The 22,259-nt window shown below is 50.6% G+C and overlaps 10 protein-coding genes across 10 annotated transcripts; 4 read left to right on the forward strand and 6 right to left on the reverse strand.

The window, feature by feature from the left end:
• Positions 1 to 119: 119 nt before the first annotated feature.
• Positions 120 to 1,583, reverse strand: N7474_006869 (uncharacterized protein; the record flags this gene model as incomplete). The annotated part of the gene is made up of 3 exons (XM_057198279.1): positions 120 to 513; positions 565 to 1,183; positions 1,250 to 1,583. The coding sequence occupies 3 exons, from the start codon at positions 1,581 to 1,583 to the stop codon at positions 120 to 122; spliced, it is 1,347 nt and encodes a 448-aa protein (XP_057051719.1).
• An 824-nt stretch (positions 1,584 to 2,407) lies between these two features.
• On the forward strand, positions 2,408 to 4,168 carry N7474_006870 (uncharacterized protein; the record flags this gene model as incomplete). The annotated part of the gene is made up of 1 exon (XM_057198280.1): positions 2,408 to 4,168. One exon carries the CDS (start codon positions 2,408 to 2,410, stop codon positions 4,166 to 4,168), a length of 1,761 nt encoding a protein of 586 aa, XP_057051720.1.
• A 570-nt stretch (positions 4,169 to 4,738) lies between these two features.
• Positions 4,739 to 5,680, reverse strand: N7474_006871 (C6 transcription factor; the record flags this gene model as incomplete). Its single annotated transcript, XM_057198281.1, has 2 exons — positions 4,739 to 5,376; positions 5,431 to 5,680. The coding sequence occupies 2 exons, from the start codon at positions 5,678 to 5,680 to the stop codon at positions 4,739 to 4,741; spliced, it is 888 nt and encodes a 295-aa protein (XP_057051721.1).
• A 143-nt stretch (positions 5,681 to 5,823) lies between these two features.
• On the reverse strand, positions 5,824 to 6,825 carry N7474_006872 (C6 transcription factor; the record flags this gene model as incomplete). The annotated part of the gene is made up of 2 exons (XM_057198282.1): positions 5,824 to 6,655; positions 6,713 to 6,825. 2 exons carry the CDS (start codon positions 6,823 to 6,825, stop codon positions 5,824 to 5,826), a joined length of 945 nt encoding a protein of 314 aa, XP_057051722.1.
• Positions 6,826 to 7,312: 487 nt separating this feature from the next.
• Positions 7,313 to 8,351, reverse strand: N7474_006873 (NAD(P)-binding protein; the record flags this gene model as incomplete). The annotated part of the gene is made up of 2 exons (XM_057198283.1): positions 7,313 to 7,947; positions 7,997 to 8,351. The coding sequence occupies 2 exons, from the start codon at positions 8,349 to 8,351 to the stop codon at positions 7,313 to 7,315; spliced, it is 990 nt and encodes a 329-aa protein (XP_057051723.1).
• Positions 8,352 to 8,624: 273 nt separating this feature from the next.
• On the reverse strand, positions 8,625 to 9,862 carry N7474_006874 (aldo/keto reductase; the record flags this gene model as incomplete). Its single annotated transcript, XM_057198284.1, has 4 exons — positions 8,625 to 9,125; positions 9,206 to 9,562; positions 9,615 to 9,765; positions 9,834 to 9,862. 4 exons carry the CDS (start codon positions 9,860 to 9,862, stop codon positions 8,625 to 8,627), a joined length of 1,038 nt encoding a protein of 345 aa, XP_057051724.1.
• A 3,838-nt stretch (positions 9,863 to 13,700) lies between these two features.
• Positions 13,701 to 15,206, forward strand: N7474_006875 (uncharacterized protein; the record flags this gene model as incomplete). The annotated part of the gene is made up of 1 exon (XM_057198285.1): positions 13,701 to 15,206. The coding sequence occupies one exon, from the start codon at positions 13,701 to 13,703 to the stop codon at positions 15,204 to 15,206; it is 1,506 nt and encodes a 501-aa protein (XP_057051725.1).
• Positions 15,207 to 16,350: 1,144 nt separating this feature from the next.
• On the reverse strand, positions 16,351 to 17,433 carry N7474_006876 (transaldolase; the record flags this gene model as incomplete). Its single annotated transcript, XM_057198286.1, has 2 exons — positions 16,351 to 16,529; positions 16,635 to 17,433. The coding sequence occupies 2 exons, from the start codon at positions 17,431 to 17,433 to the stop codon at positions 16,351 to 16,353; spliced, it is 978 nt and encodes a 325-aa protein (XP_057051726.1).
• A 188-nt stretch (positions 17,434 to 17,621) lies between these two features.
• N7474_006877 (succinate-semialdehyde dehydrogenase) lies at positions 17,622 to 17,924 on the forward strand (the record flags this gene model as incomplete). The annotated part of the gene is made up of 2 exons (XM_057198287.1): positions 17,622 to 17,712; positions 17,773 to 17,924. The coding sequence occupies 2 exons, from the start codon at positions 17,622 to 17,624 to the stop codon at positions 17,922 to 17,924; spliced, it is 243 nt and encodes an 80-aa protein (XP_057051727.1).
• Positions 17,925 to 20,085: 2,161 nt separating this feature from the next.
• On the forward strand, positions 20,086 to 21,509 carry N7474_006878 (Gfo/Idh/MocA family oxidoreductase; the record flags this gene model as incomplete). The annotated part of the gene is made up of 4 exons (XM_057198288.1): positions 20,086 to 20,139; positions 20,206 to 20,975; positions 21,036 to 21,179; positions 21,236 to 21,509. The coding sequence occupies 4 exons, from the start codon at positions 20,086 to 20,088 to the stop codon at positions 21,507 to 21,509; spliced, it is 1,242 nt and encodes a 413-aa protein (XP_057051728.1).
• Between the last annotated feature and the right edge of the window lie 750 nt (positions 21,510 to 22,259).

Below are 22,259 nucleotides of genomic sequence, written 5' to 3' on the forward strand. Positions count from 1 at the left end.
TATAGCGGCAGGTGGCACAGTTACATAGACGGCCCGGTGATCGTTCTCAGCCACGGCGCAGACAGGCAGACACAACCTTACGCAAGCCGGCCTGCCTAATCGCAGTATTGTACACGCGGTCATGCTGGAGGAAGAAAGGACCCAAATAGCACACCTTGAATCAACCCATACCCAACCATGCCCTGAACCGCGGTGGTGAGTACGCGGTGGTTTGCCTTCGGTCTCGAAAGGCTGCTCACGGCACCCGACACCAGATACCAATACCACAAGGGATACCCGGACGAGATCCGATTGATGATCTGCACATGATAGCTCGTCAGTGCCAGCACCGCCAGTAGACCCTGGGGGATGCTCAGCCGAACGAGCATTGATCCGGGGTGGTCCGGAGAGTGGGCGTGTTCGGATGCACTCATTGCCCATAATGAAGAACGGCAAAGGAGTGCGATTAGAGGCGCTGCTAGCAGGAACAGTGGGAGGTTCGAAACCGTCCAATATCTCAAAAACCCGACATTCCTAGCCCAGAGATCAGTCATGCCCACGGGAGACCAGACAGAAGCCACTTACCAGTAATGACCCTGGACCCAGGCAGAGATGCTCGGCACGGTCCACTCGCACCAAGGTCGAGGATCAGTGGCCGACGCACAGTACACTCGCCAGGCCAAAAATTGCGGGACAATCGTCCCCAAAGCTACGATGCAGCCGCCGAGGACGACCATTCCGAGGCGAATCGTGTTGTGCAGCGACAGACCCTGGCTGAAAGTGCGCCAGACCAGCACAGCAGCATCGTACGCAAAGAGGAAACCACTAAGAATCCCGTTACTGCGAACCGTAGTTGCCACCGCGAAGAGGGCGGCGGAAGTCAGCAACAGCGAATCGCGCGACAGGGTCTTTCCGTTATACCCCGCGATGAGGGAACATGAGTAGAGGTAGAAGCCAGTGATGTTGAGAAAGGAGAAGATCGACTCTGGATTTGGGGCGGAGAGAAATGCCCCGCCTGGGCAGATGATGTGCAGAGCCGCAGACAAGAAGCAGATCAGCTTCTGGGAGATGGTCGTGCACCCGAATACATTGGCGGTCAGACCGTAGACGGCGAGCACGGAAAGATAGTGGGCGACATGGGAGAGGGCCACCCCTGCCAAGGCGATGTTGGCTGGTCCGCCGACGCCGCCTGATCGTTCCACCCCTGTCAACAAGTTTCGTGAGATTCTGCATGATATGCTATGCCGAGGTCAACAATCCTAGTCCGTACCTGAGATAAAAAGGGCGAGAATCTTGGAGTAGCCGTAGCCAAAGGCCCATTCCTGTTCAAAGACGTAGCCCGTCTCGGCTGTATGCAGGAAATAGATGGAGTCCCATCGTGCAAACTTCAACGGCACAGACAGTGAGCTGACAATGTCGGTGGGAGCACCCGGCTCGTCGGAGATGAGAGAGGTGGAGGTATCATAGCCCAAACCCGGGCAGGCCGCAATGACGACAATCAACACGGCCTTCCAGAGCCAGAAGGCGGCCGTCAAGCTGTGGATGGGGTTGTCTAGGCGCAGCAGCCTGGCCGAGATGGCCACCGGGCGCTGGACGGAGGCCATTAAGGAATGAGGGAATAAAAATGTCCGCCAACGAATGATGTATGCCGTGGAGCTGGTGGTGGTGCGCGTGGATCAGCTGGGTGATGCATAATTAGTCAGCGGATGTTGTGTAACTAACCAACCTAGCTTCATTGGGTTATGCAGATTGTTTTGGCAGGAGGAACCACCGTCGATCCAGGATTAGTTCAGTGGCTGCTACTAGACCAGCCCCGGTCAGCCCTATCCACACGACCTCTGTCCGGTTTATAGCTAGCGGAATCAGTCTCTTAGAGTTTGCAGTGGGGCCTCGGTGCCTCTATCCGCCCGATTCCACCCCTCGCAACCATGTCTCCATCAGTATATTTTCTGTTGACTCAGATAATCAGCCCGAGAGCAAGAAAAATCCCTGCAGCGGAACGTGACATTCCCCACTCTTTTTTTCACCGGGACGATACACATTCTGGATGAGGAGACCAGCCTAGGATCATAATATGACGTTGATCCTCTCACGGGAACGGAAGCCGGATTGATTGATCGACCGGAAGCCGGAATGACCGATGGCCGACCTGTATACTCTTGGTGTTTGTACCTCTCTCTCCTTCCTAAAACCTTGGCGACCGCCCACTGCGCTCCTGTTTTTCTCTGCACCCCTTGCATGGCGCTGACTTGCCGAGAGCCTCATCACAATCGTCCGTCTAGCCAACACTTGGTCAACTACAACTCCCCTTCACGAGTCACCCCCCTCCTCGCCACAACTGACGACAGCTCTGGATGCCCGTACCCGGCCTGATCCGTCTGCTTTCCTCTGGGGCGGCTGTTCAGCTGGCTCTGCGCGAGTCCAAGAAATGCTCTTGAATCTTGGACTCACCGCGGATGCCGCAGCTGCGCATCTGGACGAGCTGATCAGCAGTCCGCCAGATCCATCCACCTTCTCGCTCTCCGCCCTGCCCTTCCTCGGACGAGGCATCCTCTCGGCTCGCGGGAAACCCTCCGATGATCGGATATCCCCGGCATCCAATATGGCAATGAGTCCCATTGAATCGGTGCCGAGCGAGGGTGAGCAAGAACAGTCAGCACCACCACCGCCGCTCGCTCGGCCTCGGACCAGTCACTCCTCCGCTCCGCGCAAATCGTCCACGCGGCCCAAAACATCCTACCAACTCGCCCACCCCGCCGCTCATGCACGTCACAAACGGTTGAGGATTCGCCCGAAGCTGTTGCTGCAACTCCAGCAGGTGTCGCAGACTCCCCGACCCTTGCCCATCTTGGACATATTGCCCTCAACCCTCTATCGACCACTTCTGGCTCGCAAGTTCCCGGCCATGTTCCGTGGCAAGAATGGTCTGGGCCCGAATGACTTGATTATCGTCAGGAGCGAACTATATGAGCAGACAATGTCAGGCATCCCCGAGAAACACGTGAGTTCGGATGATGAAGGTGAAGACCACCGGGATGTGGTGGCCACGATCTGCCAGTTACTCCAGGGCGACGCGCGATCCAAAGGCAAGGCGGAGATGTGCCTGACATTTGGGCCGGTTTGGGAGGCGACACCGTTGCCCAGTGGGTCATACGAGTTCGTTGCCCAGACCGAGGCCGGGTTGCAGGTCATGCGCTGGGCCTTGCGCGGTAACAAGAACCGTCGAGTGTCGACGCCCGTAGGATCACAGTCCCGAGAGGATGCCAAGCGGTTCACATTCAGCGTCATCGACCCGGCTACGCGCCGCCATCCCGTCATTGCCTCCATGACCAAAAACCAGCTAGAGGTGTTTGATGAATATCCCAAGACCGTTCGCTCCAGCCCGGGCCTAACAACGCCCAGCTCGGGCATGTCGGTAGTCAGTGACGCGTCTGACATGGACACACCGCTTGATCAGGAGGTGATCACGCTTGACAATGGCCTGCGGACCCTCATTATCGTCACCGGGATCTGGGTAGCTTTTCGGGAAGGCTGGTCGCATAGCTTCAGCTACAATGACCCGATTTCTAGCCCGAAGTCACTTGCGTCCCCAACAAACTCAAAACACTGCCCTCCAACAACGGCAAAAACGGTGAAGACCGAGCACGATGTTCTCCCGGACAAGGAGATGATCAGTTCAGACAGAGAGTCGATTCATGTCAGCAAACGTTGTATGTCCGTATCAAACATACGTCGCTCCAGCACATCTCCTGCTGAGCAGAGCAAGCAGAATGGCGGTTTATCCCGACGATCCAACTCAACTGGCGCCGCATTTATGGAACGAGCGAAGCGACGTGCAGCCTCGGGGTTGACCACCCGGCTGAATCGGCAAAGCATGATTCCAGACTCAACGGAGCACGGCCACAATGCCGTTATCTCCCGGTCCAGCTCTCTACGGCAGGATTCAATCAGCTCCGTTGATCCGGCTCCTCGTACTACTCGACCGGAAACAGGAGCAAAAATAAACAGCACAGCGCCCAAGCCCGTGAGAACACCAGATGCAGAGCCACCAAAACCACATCCGAGGCGCCATAATGAGCGATCTGCCGAATCAGCCAACCCGGACGTCAATGGAGACACCGCCCAGTCCAAACGGCGCAACCGTCTCAGCTCTTTCTTCACCGTCTTCAACCGAAAATCGGACCGTTAAACACTATCAATCCTCTGATTCATCTTTAATCTGCCGTCGCGCATTATACCCACGGTATCTCGCATCGCGGCTAGACCGCCTGTATTTCTTTCTTTCTTTTGATCAGCATTTCTTGGAGACTTCATTCGCATTTGTAAGAGCGTTTGGTTTTGGTTTGGCTTGGTATGGGGGCATAGCAGGTAGTTTTTTAAACACGCGGTCTTTTCTTCGATTCTCTCTCGCCACTCTCTTTCTCTGTTTATCAGCATTCCTATCATCCCATTCACTCCCCATCCAACCATTTCTTCTTTTACTCCTTTATCTTGCATATCTGTATGAGATCACTGGCACGCATGGGAGCATACATATGGAATGTTCATGTACATGGGCAACCAATCTATCCCAGCACATTACAGACTCATAGTCAATAAACTTGATTGGAATGGACGTGTGTAGTACGATTTAAAGAAATGAAAGAAGGGGTTTCATATATTGTAGACGAGGAGGGAAGTTGGCCACGCTCGAAAATGTACTCAGGGAATATCGGTCCCGAGATTTAAGGGTCGGTTCTCCGATACCAACTCTACATGCCTAAAGTGCTGTCGGAGACCAGCCTAAAACATCCTCAAGCCACGTGCCGTCCCCAGACTCCAGAGCGTCCATCCATGCCATCTCCGTCAAATCCTTCATGTCATCTTCAGCAGGGGCTAAGGCGGGTCTGTCACTATAGAGAGAGGTAGAACCTTCTGCGGCCGCCTTCTGTTTCGCAAGCACCCACCTCCGAGACAGACGCAGCATCTTACTTACACGTCGGAATGAATCGTCGTCTGATTGTTCACCCGCCTCCCGACTCGCCAGCTCGGCTTTCTCAGCCATCCATTCCAGTAATGTGAGCATGTCAACCGTGTTTCGCACGGCCTGACGGTCCCACGCCGGATCATCGAACGTCGATAGGTGTTTCAAGATCACGATGCATCGTACAAGCTGGAACCAGAAGAAAAAAGGAAACCCCACGTACGCGGAGGGCGGGATCGTGTAGAAGGCATCCAGCCACGACTTGACGGCATATAGGGAACGCCATAGGCACTCGAGGTGTTCGAATCCAGTCATAGAGGTACTTGACCCGTCACCAGACCCTGGCGTGGGGAGAAGGGGGTCCTCCGAACTGGCTAGGCGGGTCACCTCATTTATACAGAGTTCGACGTAGTGAGCGTATGCAGTGAGCATATCTGTGGCCCCTCGTTTGCATTTTAACAATCACAGATCAAGGCATGGCTACTTACCTCGTCGCTGGAGATGCGGTGAGAACGAGTCTCTGAGCTCTTTAAGCTGCCCTTGTAGCACCTTGAGATACATAGAAGTCGCGAAAGGCGTAGTCGGCGCTGTACCTATTGCGTTGGCGTGATCTGCTTCTTGCTGTTCCCGAATGTATAGCGCCTTCTGTGCGATCACCTGCAAGCGTACTTGAATCGCGAAACTTTCATCGGATGGGCATCCCTTGTTCATCTCAATAACACTAATTGCTTCTTCCATCTGCGAATTCCACCGTAGAGGAACTATGCGTCCAAAGAAAGACGAGATACTTGAGGCACATACATGTCAGTCTGAAGGCCGGCTTTCAATAGGACATGATGGGGCGGTGGTAAGAGTCGAGCCAAGGGCGGAGCAATCGTTACCTACATGGAGCTGAGGACAAAACATGCCAAAACCGCTCGTTGCTGCTCTAGAATACCCTGAGTCGAACTGTCGCCGGAGCTCTGCTCAGGATTCCCAAGCCCTGGGGTCATCGTCGCTATTACACGCGAGTCCGGTGGTGGTGGTGGCTTGCCCAGCTGTAGATCATAGACCAGGGACATGGCCAGCATTATCATGCGAGACAAGTTGCTTCCCCGTTGGAGGAATGGATCGGTACTCCATGCAATATAAGTTAGCATGCCCAGCAGCATATCAATGCTTGACTGGTTTTCAAGCACAACGGATCTAGTCAAATGGCATTTCAGTCTGTCAGCGCGAGCCATTTTCTCTTGTGTCGATGGCGTAGCTACCGCGATGATCGCCTCGGTGAGAAAAGGCCGGTCCCGGCGCAACTGTTGGGCAGTGGTGCCTGGAGAGATGCAGATGAAAGGGAAACAAGGCAGCATATGATTCATGAAGCGGTCTAGATACCACGAAGCCTCGTCCAGTGCCAGTTCGTACAGCGGTGGAGATGTGCTGGTTGAGCCACTGGTCCGGGACGGACTTGACGGCGACGGCGCGTCTGTCAAGGAGGGCAGCATCAATTCGTTATCAGACATGCTGATTTCCCCGCTAGTGCTGGCACTGGTACTGATTAGGGACTCCTTTGGGTTAGGCTGTACTCCGGTGGCATTAGCGATGGATTGAAGCATCGTTGTGAGGGTATCGATCCTGCCCTCGAGCTTCGCAATGTGCGCGCTAGAATCGAGGTTCCGACGGGTCCGCCTGCGAATCGAGTCTGACGGCTGGCACTGTTTCTTGAGACGCAAACACCTGGGATCCGATCAATCCGGGGCTCGCAGCTTGGCAGACGGCCGAAAGGCGACTCACCTTTCGCAACCGGCACCGTCGGGTCGAGCCACGCATCGGCACTTTGCTTTGAAACATTGCATGCAAGCCTTGCCGTACGAGCCAGAGCCCGGGGTTGGGCCTCTTTTCTCCATTTCTACCTAGAGCTTTGCATAATCTATTGTACGATAGAGGGTATGATGGTGGTGAAAACGAAGACAAACGGCGAACGGTCTTATGTCCGTCGCCAGGACCGGACTTGATTCTGGTAACGGAGTTGGGAGGCCGAAGTCCGTCCCTGGGCGTCCGTTCCCTCGCCCCCTCCGCTAACGTTGTGGCCAACGTCCAGATCTAGAATCATTCTTATTCACGTACTTCTCTCCCGGCCTACGCCTATACGGGGGAGATCAGAGGAGATGTATGCCTGCAAAATCCAGTTTCAAGCGGTCGCCAGCCAAGGAAATTGATATACAATGATTTACTATTTCATGGTGCATCTAGTGTCGCAGAATGGAAGCAGTGGTATTTCTATGCAAAAATCGAACCAGGCCGCCACAGTCTCCTTTGCACCCTTAATGAACAATATGAATCCAGTAGATTTAGTTACTGTAATAGGTTGTGAAACTCTCCCGAGAGCAGTCACTAAGAATACGGCCCGATCGTCTCTACCAATTTGCGCCAAACAATGTCGCCTGCATCTTTCGCCTTGAGTTGCGTCATGACCTTCTCTTGGTCAAACTCCTTGAGCTTGTCGTTGATAAGAAACAGCGAGCCTGGCTGCTTTGTTTTTGCCATGGTCAGCCCTGGGCTCTGGCCCGCAGCCAATGGAACGCCCTTCCCACCATACTTGGCGCTGGTGATCATATACAGAACCTTCTCTGCAGCGTCCTCTGGCGAAGTCCCGAACGTAGAGAGCAATGGGCTCAATAGCAGCCAGAACCACTTGTCGCCCCAGGCCTTTTTAAAGAGGCCAGTGTCGACACCACCCGGATAGTGGTGAATGAAAACGACGCGAGGGTTTTCTTTGGCTAGTCTCGACATGGACAACGTAGTGTATGTCGATGATGACCTGGAGAGAGAAGCGGGACCAAAATGGCCAGGCTTCTTAAGGTCGAGATCGTCGAGGTAGATAGAGGATGTCTCGTTTCCCGCGGCGAGAATACTGACAACGCGCGGGCTATTCGACGACGCGTTGAGCAATGGCAGGAGATGGACCATCATCAACATTCGACTATAATAGGTCAAGGACTGGGAGAGTCCGTTGCCCTCGGGCGTTTCTAATAGCAATGAGGCACTGTCAACCCAAGACCTGTGGCTAGTACGTACCGACCCGGTCTCCGGATGTAATGAATCCCGCGCTCATGTACAAGGAGTCAATGTACGTCTCGCGTGCCTTGATTTCGTCACAAAGCCTCTTGGTTTCCGCGAGAAGAGAGATTTGACCTTCGAGCCAGATGATATGTGCCTGCTTGTTAGATTCCCGAAGCCTATCCAGAAAGGCCTTATGCTTCTCGCCATTACGGCCGATGACATAAATCCTAACGGGCAATTTTGTAGAAATAAGGCGGGTGAGGGTCGCTTTTCCTATTCCATCGGTCGCTCCGGTAAACACGGCCGTCCGGGGAGCCGTATTTGCTGCGATTCGGGCGTTTGATGCCCTAACTTCTGAGATGGAAACCATTGCTCAAGTTTTGAGAATGACTGCGACGACAAATGGGGGGAACAGATGAAGCCAAAAGTATTCCAAATAGAGGGATGTCTATGATCTATGGAGCCATGCGGGCATTAAATAATTTTTTGTTCACATCTTACACTAGCGGCAGGAGAGGAGCGGACTCCCAAGTCCGTTTCTAACGGCGATTGCGCTGTTCAGGCGGAGAAACCGGATGGTTCGAGCCGGATTAAAGGCAGTCTTTATTCATTATTCGCATTGCTAGACTCTAGTGCCCTGCAACTACCAACCAGCAACGGTCTTGGGCACGTACGCCTCCTCCAAGTACCGAATCTCCTCATCCGTCAACTTGACCTTAACACTCTTCACGGCCTCATCAATACGAGCCGTGCTACTCAGCCCAACAATAGGGCACATGCTGCGGTGGCTCAACGACCACGCTATAGCAACCTGTGCCATGCTAAGTCCTTTCTTCGACGCGACCTCCTCAACGCGGTCGACGATGACCTTGTCGGCCTCAGACTCGCGGCTGCGAATAAGCCATTTGATAGCCCCGTCCGTGTTCTCCCGGACGCTTGAGCGCTCGCCCCAGGGCCGGGCGAGAACGCCCCGAGCCATCGGCGACCAGGGAATCAGTCCGACGCCGCTGTCTAGGCAGTAGGGGATCATCTCACGCTCCTCTTCGCGGGCGATTAGGTTGTGATAGTTCTGCATCGAGATAAACTTGTGCCAGCCGTGTCGGTCAGCGATGTTTTGGAGGGTTTGGAATTCCCACGCGGCCATCTAAAAAGGAGTGAGCACTGTCAATCCAAAAGATCATATGTACTACATAGTACGTAGCTTCTTTTCTGGGGAGTCCATACCGAGCTGGCACCAATGTACCGCACCTTTCCGCTTTCAACAACATCATTCAGCGCCTTCATGATTTCCTCGCGCGGCGTGTCCCGATCTAGTCGATGAATCTGCAGTACATCGATATACGTGCCGAGTCGCTGCACGCTCGCATCAACTGCATCGAAGATATGCTTTCGCGAGAGGCCCGTGCGATTGACGAAGTGACCGTCGTTCGTCGCAGATGCTGAGATGGGCGGAAAGTTGCCCTCGTCATCGACACCGAAAAAGCACTTGGTCAGGATGACCACGCGGTTACGCGGGATGTTGAACTGCTTCAGGGCCTTGCCAACGATTTCCTCGGACCGGCCGTGGGAGTAGACGTCCGCCTGAAAAAAGTTAACGGGCGTCTCTGCGTCGTACATTTTCTTTGAACCCTACCGTGTCCCAGGTATTGATGCCCCGCTTATAGGCGTGCTCGATTAGCGGCAGCGCCTTGTCCTCGTCAAGCACCCAGTCTTGCCACTGGCTGCTTCCGTAAGACATAGTCCCCAAAATGACCTTGGAGATCTTTAGGCCAGAGTTGCCCAGGCTGTTTTGTTTGTCACACACGCTTGTCAGTATACGGATGTGGCCATGGCGGGGTGCGGGGATGTTTACCGGGTGTATTCCATTTCCTTCTCGGACATGATGCAAGTTGAGGAGCGCTAGGTTTGCGGTATCTTGGAGAAAAGAAAATCGTCAATTTAAGCTCTTTCTGCCACTTTCTCGTTCATGATATATTTGACGAGGGAGAGGTTATGACGTCAAAATTGCCAGCGGAGGACAGTGGATAGAGCACCACTCACTCAACCAAGTTCAATAGATCAGTAGCGCACTGACAGGCTTTGTGTGCAATTATTTGACGATTCGTTGGAAACGGAGTAGAAAGAAATAAGAGGATGAATGATGTTCAGGTCGATCAAGACCATTATTAATATAACAATACCCCCCACCAGAGAGAATACAATCTGCCGATTGCGTTTCCGATGCCGACCAGTACCCGACAAGCTCTGGATGTGCCCACAAATACCGGATTTAAGCATGCGAGGGGTTATTTCCGGATTCCTAGCAACATCGAAAATCCCCGCGTTGTACAATTTCCTTTATGGCTACCACATTGGATCATAAGAAATCCGCTATATACACAGCTCAATCGATTTTGGTAACACCGCCTCTTCAATCTGTGCTCGTATCACGCGCAGAAAAGGGCACTGGGGAAGATGTCAATTAGCTTAATTACCTTGCTAGTAAGACTTGTAGTAAGAGAAAATACCTTTTTGGCACCAGGGAACCGCGTGTGCCGAAGTCTCCGGAGGAAGCTTCCACTCGATTAAATAAAAAGATAAATAAAAATACGACCCGGTATATTTGCCGCGCCCCAAATGGCCAAAATATTTGTGCGCTCGATGGTACTTGGCACAAGTACTGCTCTCCAACTGGCAGGAGTGAACAAATATCTGATGGCCCTCATGCCAGTCCAATTCGTTGGTGGGATTTGGATTCAGCTCGACCCGACGCCCGGCTTGATAGAGAAACTGGAGTTTGAGACTCTCTAGATCCAGGAAGTTTGTGCCGATACATTCGAGGATGGGATCCCATGTTTCGCGACCAGGGAGGCAGAGGCCCTTCACGGAAATGAGACAAGGTGTTGGTGTCTCTTGAGGAACTTGCGAAGGACGGCGACCGTGACTGGGAAATGGCTCAGATGGCAGTGCTTCAGCCGGCGTAGATGGACATTGTAAGTGATACTGGCGAATATTTGGTAATAACTCCCAGGAACTGAGCACGGGCTGCAATCATAGTCATAATCGAAGTAGAGGTATAGATCCAGAATGTTGGTCATCGATTGTAGCAGCAGCCCTGGGTTTGGACGACTGTCGCCGAGGCAGGTTAGTAGTGATCTCTTGCAAATTCTCTGCATACAGCCTTGCTTTCCACTGGGAGAATTCCAACCCCGGCCTGATAGGTGTACTGAAAGACGTTCCATCGGCAAGGAATTGCCTTTCAGGCCGTTTCCTTTCATCTGGGAGAGATAAGTAGCTCGGATATGGAAATAGGTAGTGGCACATAACGCCGTGAAACTTGGTTTTCTTGACACGATTAATGTACGGAGGAGAGCATCGTTTTACACGATCGCAATTGGTTATATTACGGCTCAGCCTTGTAGAAAGCCCTAACGGTCTGGGGCCTTCGTGGTTCGTCAATGTTGTGCTGCAACTGCGCCAGTCAGGCCAACGTGAACCTGATAAGTACACCAATGGGACTCCGAGTCGACCCAACAACAGCAATGTATAGGATTGAAGACGTCCGTGTTGTTCTAGACTAGAGATACATAGTAATTTCGAGGAGGGGGTTTTTGGCTTTTGCAGTATGACGCATTCCAGAGAATTTCGTACGTAATGCGCCACTCCCCTCCTGGCTTTTATGTTCCACTCGAAATCGTTTTCACCGCAGTCAATTCTCACGTCTACGGAACTAGGATTGATTTGCAATTAATCTAGAGGCTGGATACTATATATAATCCAAGTTTTCAGCCATCGTCTTTTGGATCCGTCCCAACATCTGAACCCATCCCCGTCTCTGAATCCATTCCCATCTCTGAACCTATTCCCATCTCTCTATCCATCCCAACCAACATCTCATTTTTCTCCAAAAAGGATTACTGTGATGAGTTCAACAGATTTCTCAATTATAGCAAACGGCAGGACAGAAGAAGCAGCCAATAGTACTTTCAAGTATGTATTCCGGTGTAAATTCAATAACCGACACCTCCATACCCGACCTACAAAACAGCCTCCCGAGGGAGGGGTATCTTAACAATCAATCACGAGTGGTCAAACCAAATGGCCCCAAGCATAGCTCCTTCAAAGCATGAGCTTATCTATGACACAATCCATAGTGGGGAATTATCTATATAGTAGATGGTACAGGCTGCTGGCTGTAATAGGAGTACCATCTTGAGAATCTTCCAATATGTGGATGTTTGGCAGCGTCAAATCACCGCCTAATAAGGTGGACGACCCCGTAACATCACTATAGTCATGCTTGATGCAAGCGTTGGCTGTGGTGTCTTGATAGATAAGGCTCTGACTACAATTGCGAATTAACATATGTTCATTATACAACAGTTATAGTGATGTAAGTAAGGAATTAACACACGGGAGAGTAGGAGATTTTCAACGATATATTTAGCGAACTTTTCTAGAACTTCCTTGAGGTTGTTTAGTTGTTGAGGTTCCCATAAAGAGTAACCGTCGAAGTATAACAAGGCGTGAGTAATGTCGGAATCAACCGTAAGTCCTTCTTCCAAACAAAAGTCCTCGTAGATGTATGAGAGGAAGAAAGTCATAAAAGTATCTGGAGACGCAACTATTCGAGGATAGCCTAGATAAGTGCCGCAAGCCTATAGCCCTTCCGAACGGTCTTCTAGGGGCCATAATGTCTTACAAGCCTAACCACAAGGGTACTGAGAAGTCCAGAATTCTCTCTAAGCTTATTCTGAGGTACGCCAACTTTACCCATGGTTGACCACTGTTTTACGGATTCGGGCGACAAGACTGGCAGGTGGGCATTGGGTGCGACTCAGTATATTTCCAAGACTGATCGCTGGCCCCTGGAACCCAGGTGCCAGCGAGGCATTTATGTACAGGCCCATTTACCTCGCTCACCAACGTGGTAGTACAGCGATCCCTGCGCAGCTGTGTGGTAGCGGTCAAGCGAATAATGCCTGAGAGATCGGGCATGCGAATGGTAATGGCCCTCGCACACTTAGTGGAAACAACGGTGAAAGCCGATCGAGACAGCTCGGTCCAATTACCACTTGTTTAACGCGGTTAAACATTATCACTAGGGCCTGGCTAAGAAAACCTTAATCTAGCGGCTGCTGCCTACGCCCGCCAAGGGTGAATTTTGTCGACCCTGCCGGGCGTCCACGAGGGCGTCAGAGCTTTTTTATGCAGCGAGGAAAAATTTTCCCCTCTAAATATTGACACACCTTCAACACAAGAGGGCCACTAGGAAGCGTACTGAAACCAATGCAATGGTAGTGCCAGGGAAAATGGCGCGGCCCGTTATTTGGCCGTAGTGCTTTATCACTTACAGTCTTAAGCGTAGGTGCGGCATTTAATGGCACCTTCCTATCAAATATAATTGTTTCCTTCTCTCTGCCTTCCTTTTCTTCGGCTCCCATTTTCCTCTTTCTTTTTGTCTTTCAATCCATTTCACTTACTTACTAACTGCAATCTTCCACGACACACAGTGTCTGGTTCCTTACTCTGAATGGCTGATCCTCGCCCTATGAACTCTCTTGTCCCTATTGCCTCCTCGATCCTTGCCCCGTTGGCTGGGGTGAAATCCTCTCGCAAGTCTGCAGACGCAACTCGTCCACCTTAACTCGCCCCGTTGGTCAATGAGATTGAGCTTGTCTGTCTGAGCCATTGCACGTTATCGGATCCAACATCTAACGGTGATTTCTTGGTCGACCGCATGAAGTACTTCAGGCCTATCCTTCGGTGCCAGATTGAGGGGGCTGCGGAGACGCAGCTCGTAGCAAATTTGAAGGACGCAAAGGATGGTACCGCTATCGTGGCAACTACCAAATATGTTTCTGGCTATAGGGCCAAGGCTAGTCCGAGATTGGTGGATCGCTGGCTCGATGTAACGGTCCAGGTGGCCGGGTCCCCTCCGGTCTTTCTGTTTATCATCGCTGGCCTGTTGACGTGGGCCTTGATGGGTATTCGTTTCGGCAACTCGGATGTCTGGATTGCTGCCATCTCCGATGTCCAGGCTATTCTGTGCTATGTGTTTGATTCTTTCCTCATGCGCCAGCTGCTCCGCGAGTACTCCGAGCAGTGCAAAGCAATGGTCGAAATGCAGTCCCGGTGTAATAGTCATCAACGCATGATCGCCAGCATTAAGGAAAATCTGGGACCAGAAGGGATTCGTCGTGTCGCTGAAAAGTGCAACGATGAGGCTCTCGAACCGCTAGACCATGGATTGCGCACCCAGGGTCTCTTTGCGCGGTGCATCATTGTCTCAGCCAAGACGTTCGGACATATTATAAGCGCCAGTCTCTATTGGGTCTGCATCTTTATCTGGTTGGGCTTCGGCCCGCACTGCGGCTGGTCGAACCGGTGGCAACTCTACATCAACGACGCGACGTCAGCGCTGATGGTGCTGGTGTTTGCGTTCCTAGCCTGCCTGCGGGAGTGCTATGCTGATTACACCAACACCTGCCTGGATGCCATCTTCAGACTCGATTCGACTCTCGAGAAGGAGCTTCGTCGCCTCAGCCAAGATGGTCTTCCCAACCAGACTGAGGTAATCTTGCCCCCTAAGGAGAATTTCCTGCAGATAGTGATCTTTTACTACGCCGACATAATCGGCACCCTTGTCGGCATCATGTTCCTCGTGTTGGTGATCATCACCTGGGCAGCTGTTGGACCCGTTTTTCATTTCAACAATAACTGGTGGCTGCTCATCGGCACATATGCAGGGCTGGTTGGTCTGTTCGACAGTTTCGTCCTCCGCAATATTCAAGGCAAGGTACACCAGTACATCAATGGTCAGATTCGTATCGTGGAGAAGGGAGACGTGGAGCTCTTCGCTGGTCTGTCCATGCCCATCCCTTCAGCTGGAAACGACAATCACCCGTCTCTGAGCCAGCGCGTTTCTCGCAAGATGGACGCTGTCAGCTCCCATCTCTTCTTGGTTATCACTGGCTTTCTCCTCACTATTGGCTGCCTTGTCGCTTCAAGCGCCATGAAGTGGAGCCTCACCGGACAGTTGATTTCGAACGTACCTCCCAGCATCATCGAGACATTTTTCATGCTCATTCTCATCACTGGTCAGAATGACGCAGAGGCAAGCGCCCGGGTCGACTTGACCAACATCTACTACCGACGTCAGCGGCTTCTGTCTTTCATGCAGCATACAAGGGGGTTCTGCGAAGAGCAGGAGCTCTCTGAGGATGCTGCAGTGCCTGCACAGTAAATTCCCTGCATTCGCAGAGAAATAGTCAGTTTTCGTGGCTGCTGTCTGATTCAACATTCAACATGGCCATGTCAATATTTTCTAACTCTGTAGTGTCGTTCAACCGACGTGTTACATGAACGGGTGATTAAAGTTCTTCCTATTTTATCTCAATGGTTGCTTTGTCTGGTTATCTTGATGTTATTTTCTTCCTTTTCTGCATCATACTAAGTTATCTCTGTGCGTTGAACTAACCACAGTTATTGTCAATTCAAGCAGTTGTCCCTTCTAAAACAAACCACCAACTCCGGCATATACCCGCCTCCAAGTCCATTGCGCCCTTGAACGCGGTCTTTTGTATGCTCGTCGAAGTATTGTAACCATTGATATGCGCGGACCTAAATAATCAAATAATCAACTGATCAACTAATCAATCAACCAATTGAATGAATAGGCGCTTACCTCATTATTCTATCCTGTTGGCGATATCGCAATGACATAGTCAGCTAGTAAATCTGGCTAGTCTCGATACCAATTCTCAAGGTGAACTATGCTAGCAAATAATATCATCGGAGGCATTACCTAACGGTCTGCTGCGATATATTCGACTACTATCACCAAATTCCCTATACCACTAGTTGGCACATGCTTTGTCCTATCAGGAAACTTAGTCACAACTTTCTGAGGTTTTTCCTTGGCCGAGTTGGAAGCTATTTTCGTCGACGTTGTAGATATTGCTTAGTCCGATTTTAAGCGCTTTTATCCCCACCCTCCAATCTGTGAAACTACTCAATTATTGCTGGCAATCTCTCTACGTCTACCCTCTTTGCTTCCATAGTTTTTTGGGTTTGAAATTTGAAGGTTTTAGGGAGGCGTCCCATAAAACGATGGACCGAATTCTTGCCAACGTGTCGGTCGGAACTAAGGCAGTGGAAGAAAACCTTTAAGAGTCTAGACCCATGAGTAAGAAGCCCTACATTCTTCAATCACAGCATACCCTCTTAGACAGAAATTTGCATGGCAACTTTCGGCTAGGGTGAAAAAGGATGCGTCTTCGCGTCTGTAGAATTCTGATTTATATGCTACTAGTAGGACACATGTTATAGGATCATTAATTAGGACTTTCCGTCCATAAGTCGTCGATGCATGTAGAGCCGCTCATGCCTTAAGATGCCTTGGCATTGAGTGCTGTTCGTAGTAAAGCTTTCAGCTCTTCTCCATCCTTCAGGAAAATCCGCAAGCTTTCAACAACTTTGTCAAATGCCATATGATCATTGAAAAAGTCAAAGTCAAACTTTGTCTTATCTGATGCATATTCGACGGATACCCCTCTACCGTTCGGGCCTTTTCAGGAAAACACAAGAATTAGCATTTGGTCGTCCATCGCATTTTGGACCGTCCCATCCATGATCCACGTGAAAAGTAACAGGAGTCAATAGGAGTACTTACTGTTTTCCGACGGAAGATATCGTCTGACCGGATAGTTAGTGTCTTTCAACTCCTGCAGCAATTTGACGTTGATCGTCATCAAATCCACACCCGCAAGGTGCAAGCATTCATCGATACTGCGCAGAGAGGCTGCCATGATCTCCGTCTTGATGTTATGAGATTTGTAAAATCTCGAAATTTCCCGGACCAGTTTCACACCTGGATCTTTCGCTCCACTGTAGTCTCCACCAGGATGGTTTTTGTGGTACCAATCCATTGAACGCCCAACGAAGGGAGAAATGAGAGTGGCGCCTACTTCCGCGGCCAGCTTAGCTTGAACCATAGAGAACAGAATAGTCATGTTACAGTGTATTCCCTCCTTTTCAAGGACCTTGCATGCTTGGAAGCCTTCCCAGGTAGATGCAACCTTGATCAGAACACGGTCGGGAGAAACACCGAGCTCTTTATAGAGCCCAATAATCTCCCGGCCGGATTCGATTGTACTTTCAGCATCGAAGGAATAGATAGGATCAACCTCGCTAGAAACTCTACCAGGAACGTGTTTCAAGATTTCTGCGCCAAAGCCAACCAACACGCGGAGAAATGCATGCCGAAGTTGCAGCTCGAAACCTTGTCCTTTGGTTGTTGCATGCTGAATAGCCTGCGCGATGATTTCTGCGTACTGAGGTTGCTTGGCCGCACTGAGAATGTGCGAGGGGTTTGTAGTCCCATCCTGCGGAGTAAAGTTCTTGAGTAGATTGAAGTCACCGGTGTCACCGACAATTGTCGTACACTGGCGCAGCTGATCGAGGGTTGACATAGTGGAAATCAACTAGTCAGAAGAGTGCTCTGAAGTTGAGTAGATAAACCGTAGAATGATCGACTTGCAGTATTTTCGGATCGACGTCGACGTCAAGTACTTATGTTTCTGAGTTCGTTGACGGTGCCCGGCGCATCCGGCATCAGCCGGTCCGTCTCCGGCTCCGGTGCTAGCGCCGGTCACAGTCAATGTTTGCTTTTAAAGATGGAGAGAGAGGGGCCAAGCGCTGCTGGCGAGTTGCGGAAAGACTCGATGTCGGGATGGTGGGAATCAACACTGGTCAGCCACATCCACAATCGCATCTACATTACTGTGTGTGCCTATCTAACCTCTCCATAGGCATCGTTAGTAATCCCGCTACGCCGTTTGGCGGGGTCAAACAGAGTGGTTTCGGACGCGAGGGGAGCAAGTATGGCATTGATGAATATGTGACGGTCAAGTCTCTTAATTTTGGTGTCACCGAGTTTCCTAACGCGGGTTCACTTGTTTAAAAATGCCAGGATGAGGGGGTTGTACAAACTGGCTATACTTTCAAAGCAGATCAAAAGAGACTTCGTATCGAATATACGGAGCAGGGAACATGCCATATAGTTGTACAGTAGTATTGATAGATTACTCGCAAAAGTGAGATTTTGACAGCGACCCCCATGACGTAACCGAATTCCATCCTGTATGCAAGCCGGGGGTCACAGGGGACTCTGGGGAACAACGCCAGTAAATTGCGTGAACGTACATGTTTTTGACATCGGAGCATGTTAGTCACTTAGGAACCAGTGATTGCTGTACCGCTACTACAATACTGGTGGAGAATGATGATCGCCAAGACAAATATTTCTCGTCTTCTGAAGGGGATTTAGTACTTACGTCGGCGTGCGTTTTCTCTTTCGGCATTTGCCGGGCCCCTCGTTGACCCGGTGCCCACCACATTTCGCTCAGAATGTCAGATACACAAAGACATTCAAGTGCGATCCAGCCACGCCGACTCAAAGCATGCCGAACATGTCGAAGACGAAAGATGAGATGCAAGTTGTCCCCGGAAACCGCTTGTCGAAGGGGTGTCAATACGAGAGTTCAATGCATATTCGACCTGGCAGAAAGAAGAGAGAAGCCAGACAATGGCTCGAGTGGTAGCCGAAAGAGAGAGTTTTGATCCATTCGCTTCGGCATGTAACAGAGCTCCGGCAGGCTAGATGCAATGCAACAGGAGCTGCAGGCTGTCAGAGATCACGTGTAGGGTAAATTCGAATAATCTCCAGTCTCCCCGGCAAGAACCCCGCCAGTCCCATCGGCCAGATTCAGTGCGTGTTGACAGAGCGGAAACAGACCTATTCTGGAAATCGACGCCGCTTGCCCTGGAGACCGGTGCACTGGAGAGCGGTGCGCTGAAGGATCAGCAGGCGTGGCATTACCGGGATTCTATGTTCTCCGACGGAGCTCAGTCGAGGGCAGCTTCCAGCGACATCAGTTACAGCAGTGGGTAATCTGGACCGATTGAATCAAGTTGTTCCTAACCAAAAATGTCTACCCTCGACGCGCTTTTCAACTATACGACAATTGGCGCTGACAATCAATGTGCTGGACAACTTTACCCCCCGAGATGCTGCAACAAATGCTTCGCCTATCCTCAACGCTGCTGAGCAATCTCAGTAGGCGAACATTATTTCGCGTGCAGTTCAGCACGTTTTGTCTCAGGAGCAAACCATATAGTCGGAATTGTAACATGCGTTTTTACGTGTGATAGTTGGCTTCGGCACGGAGATCTTGAAGCACGTTACTGGCGGGTTTCCACAAAAGTGGATCCTATCCATTCGTTTTAATTCTCAGAAGACGATTAAGATGGCTCGCGAAATCATCAAGGTATATGAAGGAAACGGAATTGGACAGGAACGTGTCTTGGTCAAGATTTGGGGAAAGGTTTCCAGGCGTGCAGAGTTCTCGAGAAGGAATCCACTGCAACATGACTCTTCCGTTTCATCCCCTAATTTCTTTTCTTTCCTAACAAACATCCACAGGGTTACTACCTCCATGAGTATTCGCTAGCTCTTTGAGAGGGCGGGAGTTGTTAGGGAAACAGACAGTGAGCGACAAAAAGTGCTGGACATAAAATATTTGGCTATAATCGTACAGGCGCATCGAAAAAAAAAGTCTAGTCAGACTTCGTAAGCTGTGAGAAGCGGGCGATGGGCTTGAACCGACTGGATGCCGTATAGCATGTCCAGATAGGCTACTATGAAGCGCTGAATACTGAATGGGAGCGAGCCCTGGCCAAGTCGACCTTAATTGAATTGACATAATTGGCTGAATTGTTCTGTTGTACTCTTCCTCTGAGGTTCAAGGGCGTTTATGTGCTGGACGAGTGGTAAGCCCGCGACAGTAGTAAATTCCTCATGGACAGTCTCAATGGGTGGTTCTTCCATGGCACCTGCTTGCTGGGGGGCTGGTTCGGCAGCGATTCCCGTCCTCTTGGGGTACTAAGAGAAGTTACGGGCCTCCGGGATAGATCGGTGCCGGATCCCCGGCGCCGGTGCCGGCACCGGCGCTCAGCGAGTTGCAAAGTCTCCAGCCGCGAACTTATGGGATTTAAATCACGCCATTAAACAGCGACTTCTCCCCAAAGACTAAGCAAAGTATTGCGAAGACATTCAACTAACCATGGCCAACAATATCACCTCCCAGAACCATGTTTACGTTCTATTCATTGGGGCAGTGCGTATTCTAGATGATTTGCGAACGACAGCCAGAATCTTGAACCCGAACGCTAATATCTCTCAGGGTAACATTACCTTCGGAAATGACAATGTGTTATGGAATCACTCGCTCCGTGTGGAAAAATTTCTTGGATCTCGTCTCCGGGTGATAGGTATAGTCGATCCTTCCCTGGAGCGTGTGAATGAAGTTCTATCTGCGAAAGCCACATCGGCTGCAGCACCTTCCTACATCGACTGTCGCCATTTCCTATCACTGGAGGATGCAAATTCCAAGATAAGGAAAGAAGGGCACATTCCTGATATCATCATTCTGGGTGCACCACCTCACTTTCGTGGCACTCAGCTACCCTGGAGGGACTTAGAAACCAGGATTATAGCTGCATTTGGCTCAAAACCAGCCATTTTCTGTGAAAAGCCAGTTTCTACAGCGCGTCCTGATCTTTCACAGCAAGTTTTGGAACTTTTTGAGCGATCTGGAAACACCATCGCTGTTGGCTACATGTTGCGCTACCTGAAGGTGGTACAAAAAGCTACGTCCATCATTCGAGACAACAAGCTTCGGATCATGTCCGTGGGGGCTCGCTATACTTGTGCATACTCTAAGATTCGAAAAATTGATTGGTGGGACAAGTCTAAGCAATGTGGGCCAATTGTGGAACAGGCCACGCATTTTGCTGACCTTTGCCGTTATCTTGGCGGAGAAATTAACTTGAGAACGGTGCATTCATACGCACTCGAACATGATGAGCCCGCTGGTAAGCTCATGCACCAAGCGGTCGATGAGTCTCAAATTCTAGAGGAGGAAAGAATTCCCCGTGCGACCATATCATCCTGGTTCGTTTTGCTTTTGCCCATTACAAAGCGCAACTTAGTCTAATTGAATTTTTGTCACAGGAAATACACCACAGGAGCTTTGGGATCGCTTACGCATATAATTGGTCTCCACGGTATCCGATACTCCAATGAAATCGTCGTCGTTGCAGATGGATATCAACTACGGCTTGTCGACCTGTACACAACCCCAACACTCTATGTCCGGTAAGGACACTCGCCGTTTAATAAACGAAATGGATGTTGATTCCGTTTCAAAATAGGTCGCCCGTCTCCGAGAAAGAAGAATTGTTTACTTATCGGAATGATGATCCGTTCTATTCGGAGTTCGCCGCTCTCTTTGAAAGCCTTGGTTTAAAACAGGTCACTAGTGCAGGGCAATCGGCTTCACCAACAGAAAATGGCACCGGAGAGACATTGGAAGCTCCGAATCGAATTCTCTCTTCTTACAACGATGCGTGGAAGACGTATGAGTTCACTTGGCGCATCCGTGATGAGAGTGAGAGAACGGGCCGGGAACTCAGAGATAGAAAATGAATTCTGTGGCTCCGGACAGGAAATGGGGAATCCTTGTATTGTAATGAGACTGGATGCTTTTCTCGTTCTTGTACAAGTATTTAATGTCGGTTAATGTTCCACGGTGATCAGTTTGCACCTTGAAAACACGTTGATATACAAAATGCTCCTCTTGGCCGCAATTATTACTGTATTCCAATTTTTTTTGATCGCTTTTCTTCCTAAGCCCTTGTGGATAATCCTCGAGGAAATTTCGGATTCTTAATATTCTAGTTCATAAATTCCTCTTCGGGTTGGATAACTGCCTCTCCCCCGGTATAACTTTTGCATCGGTCGGTTCCGGAAATTCAGGAGTTCGGGGCCTCGAGCATGGTCGAAACCTCTCTTGATCACATCTGAAGATAGTCAGGTACACGTTTCTTTCTTCACGTTTTGACCAGCCTGAGGAGCGGTGCCTGAGGCGACCGTGCCTGACACGTGATTATGGGTTCTGTAGATAGCAGGGACTCTCTTTGTTTCTTTTCTTCTTCTTTCCCTTCTCTAACTCGGAAGTCCCGTCGTCCATAGCACTCAAATTGAATACCTTCATCGTTTTCTCTTCCGATCTGGCTGCCCGGTCACACACGTGACTTCGACCTATCGCATAGTCCCGGTAGTTCGGGCCCGGTGGGTAAGCGGCCGGCCGCATCGGTTTTGGTAACCGGCTTCCTGAAATCGGTGTTATCATCTCCATTTCATCGTTCCCCTAGCCGTAGTCAAAGAACGCTAGCC

Source organism: Penicillium riverlandense, assembly GCF_028828495.1.
Source record: "Penicillium riverlandense strain IBT 135883 chromosome Unknown utg000006l_segment0_segment0, whole genome shotgun sequence".
Lineage (NCBI taxonomy): Eukaryota > Fungi > Ascomycota > Eurotiomycetes > Eurotiales > Aspergillaceae > Penicillium > Penicillium riverlandense.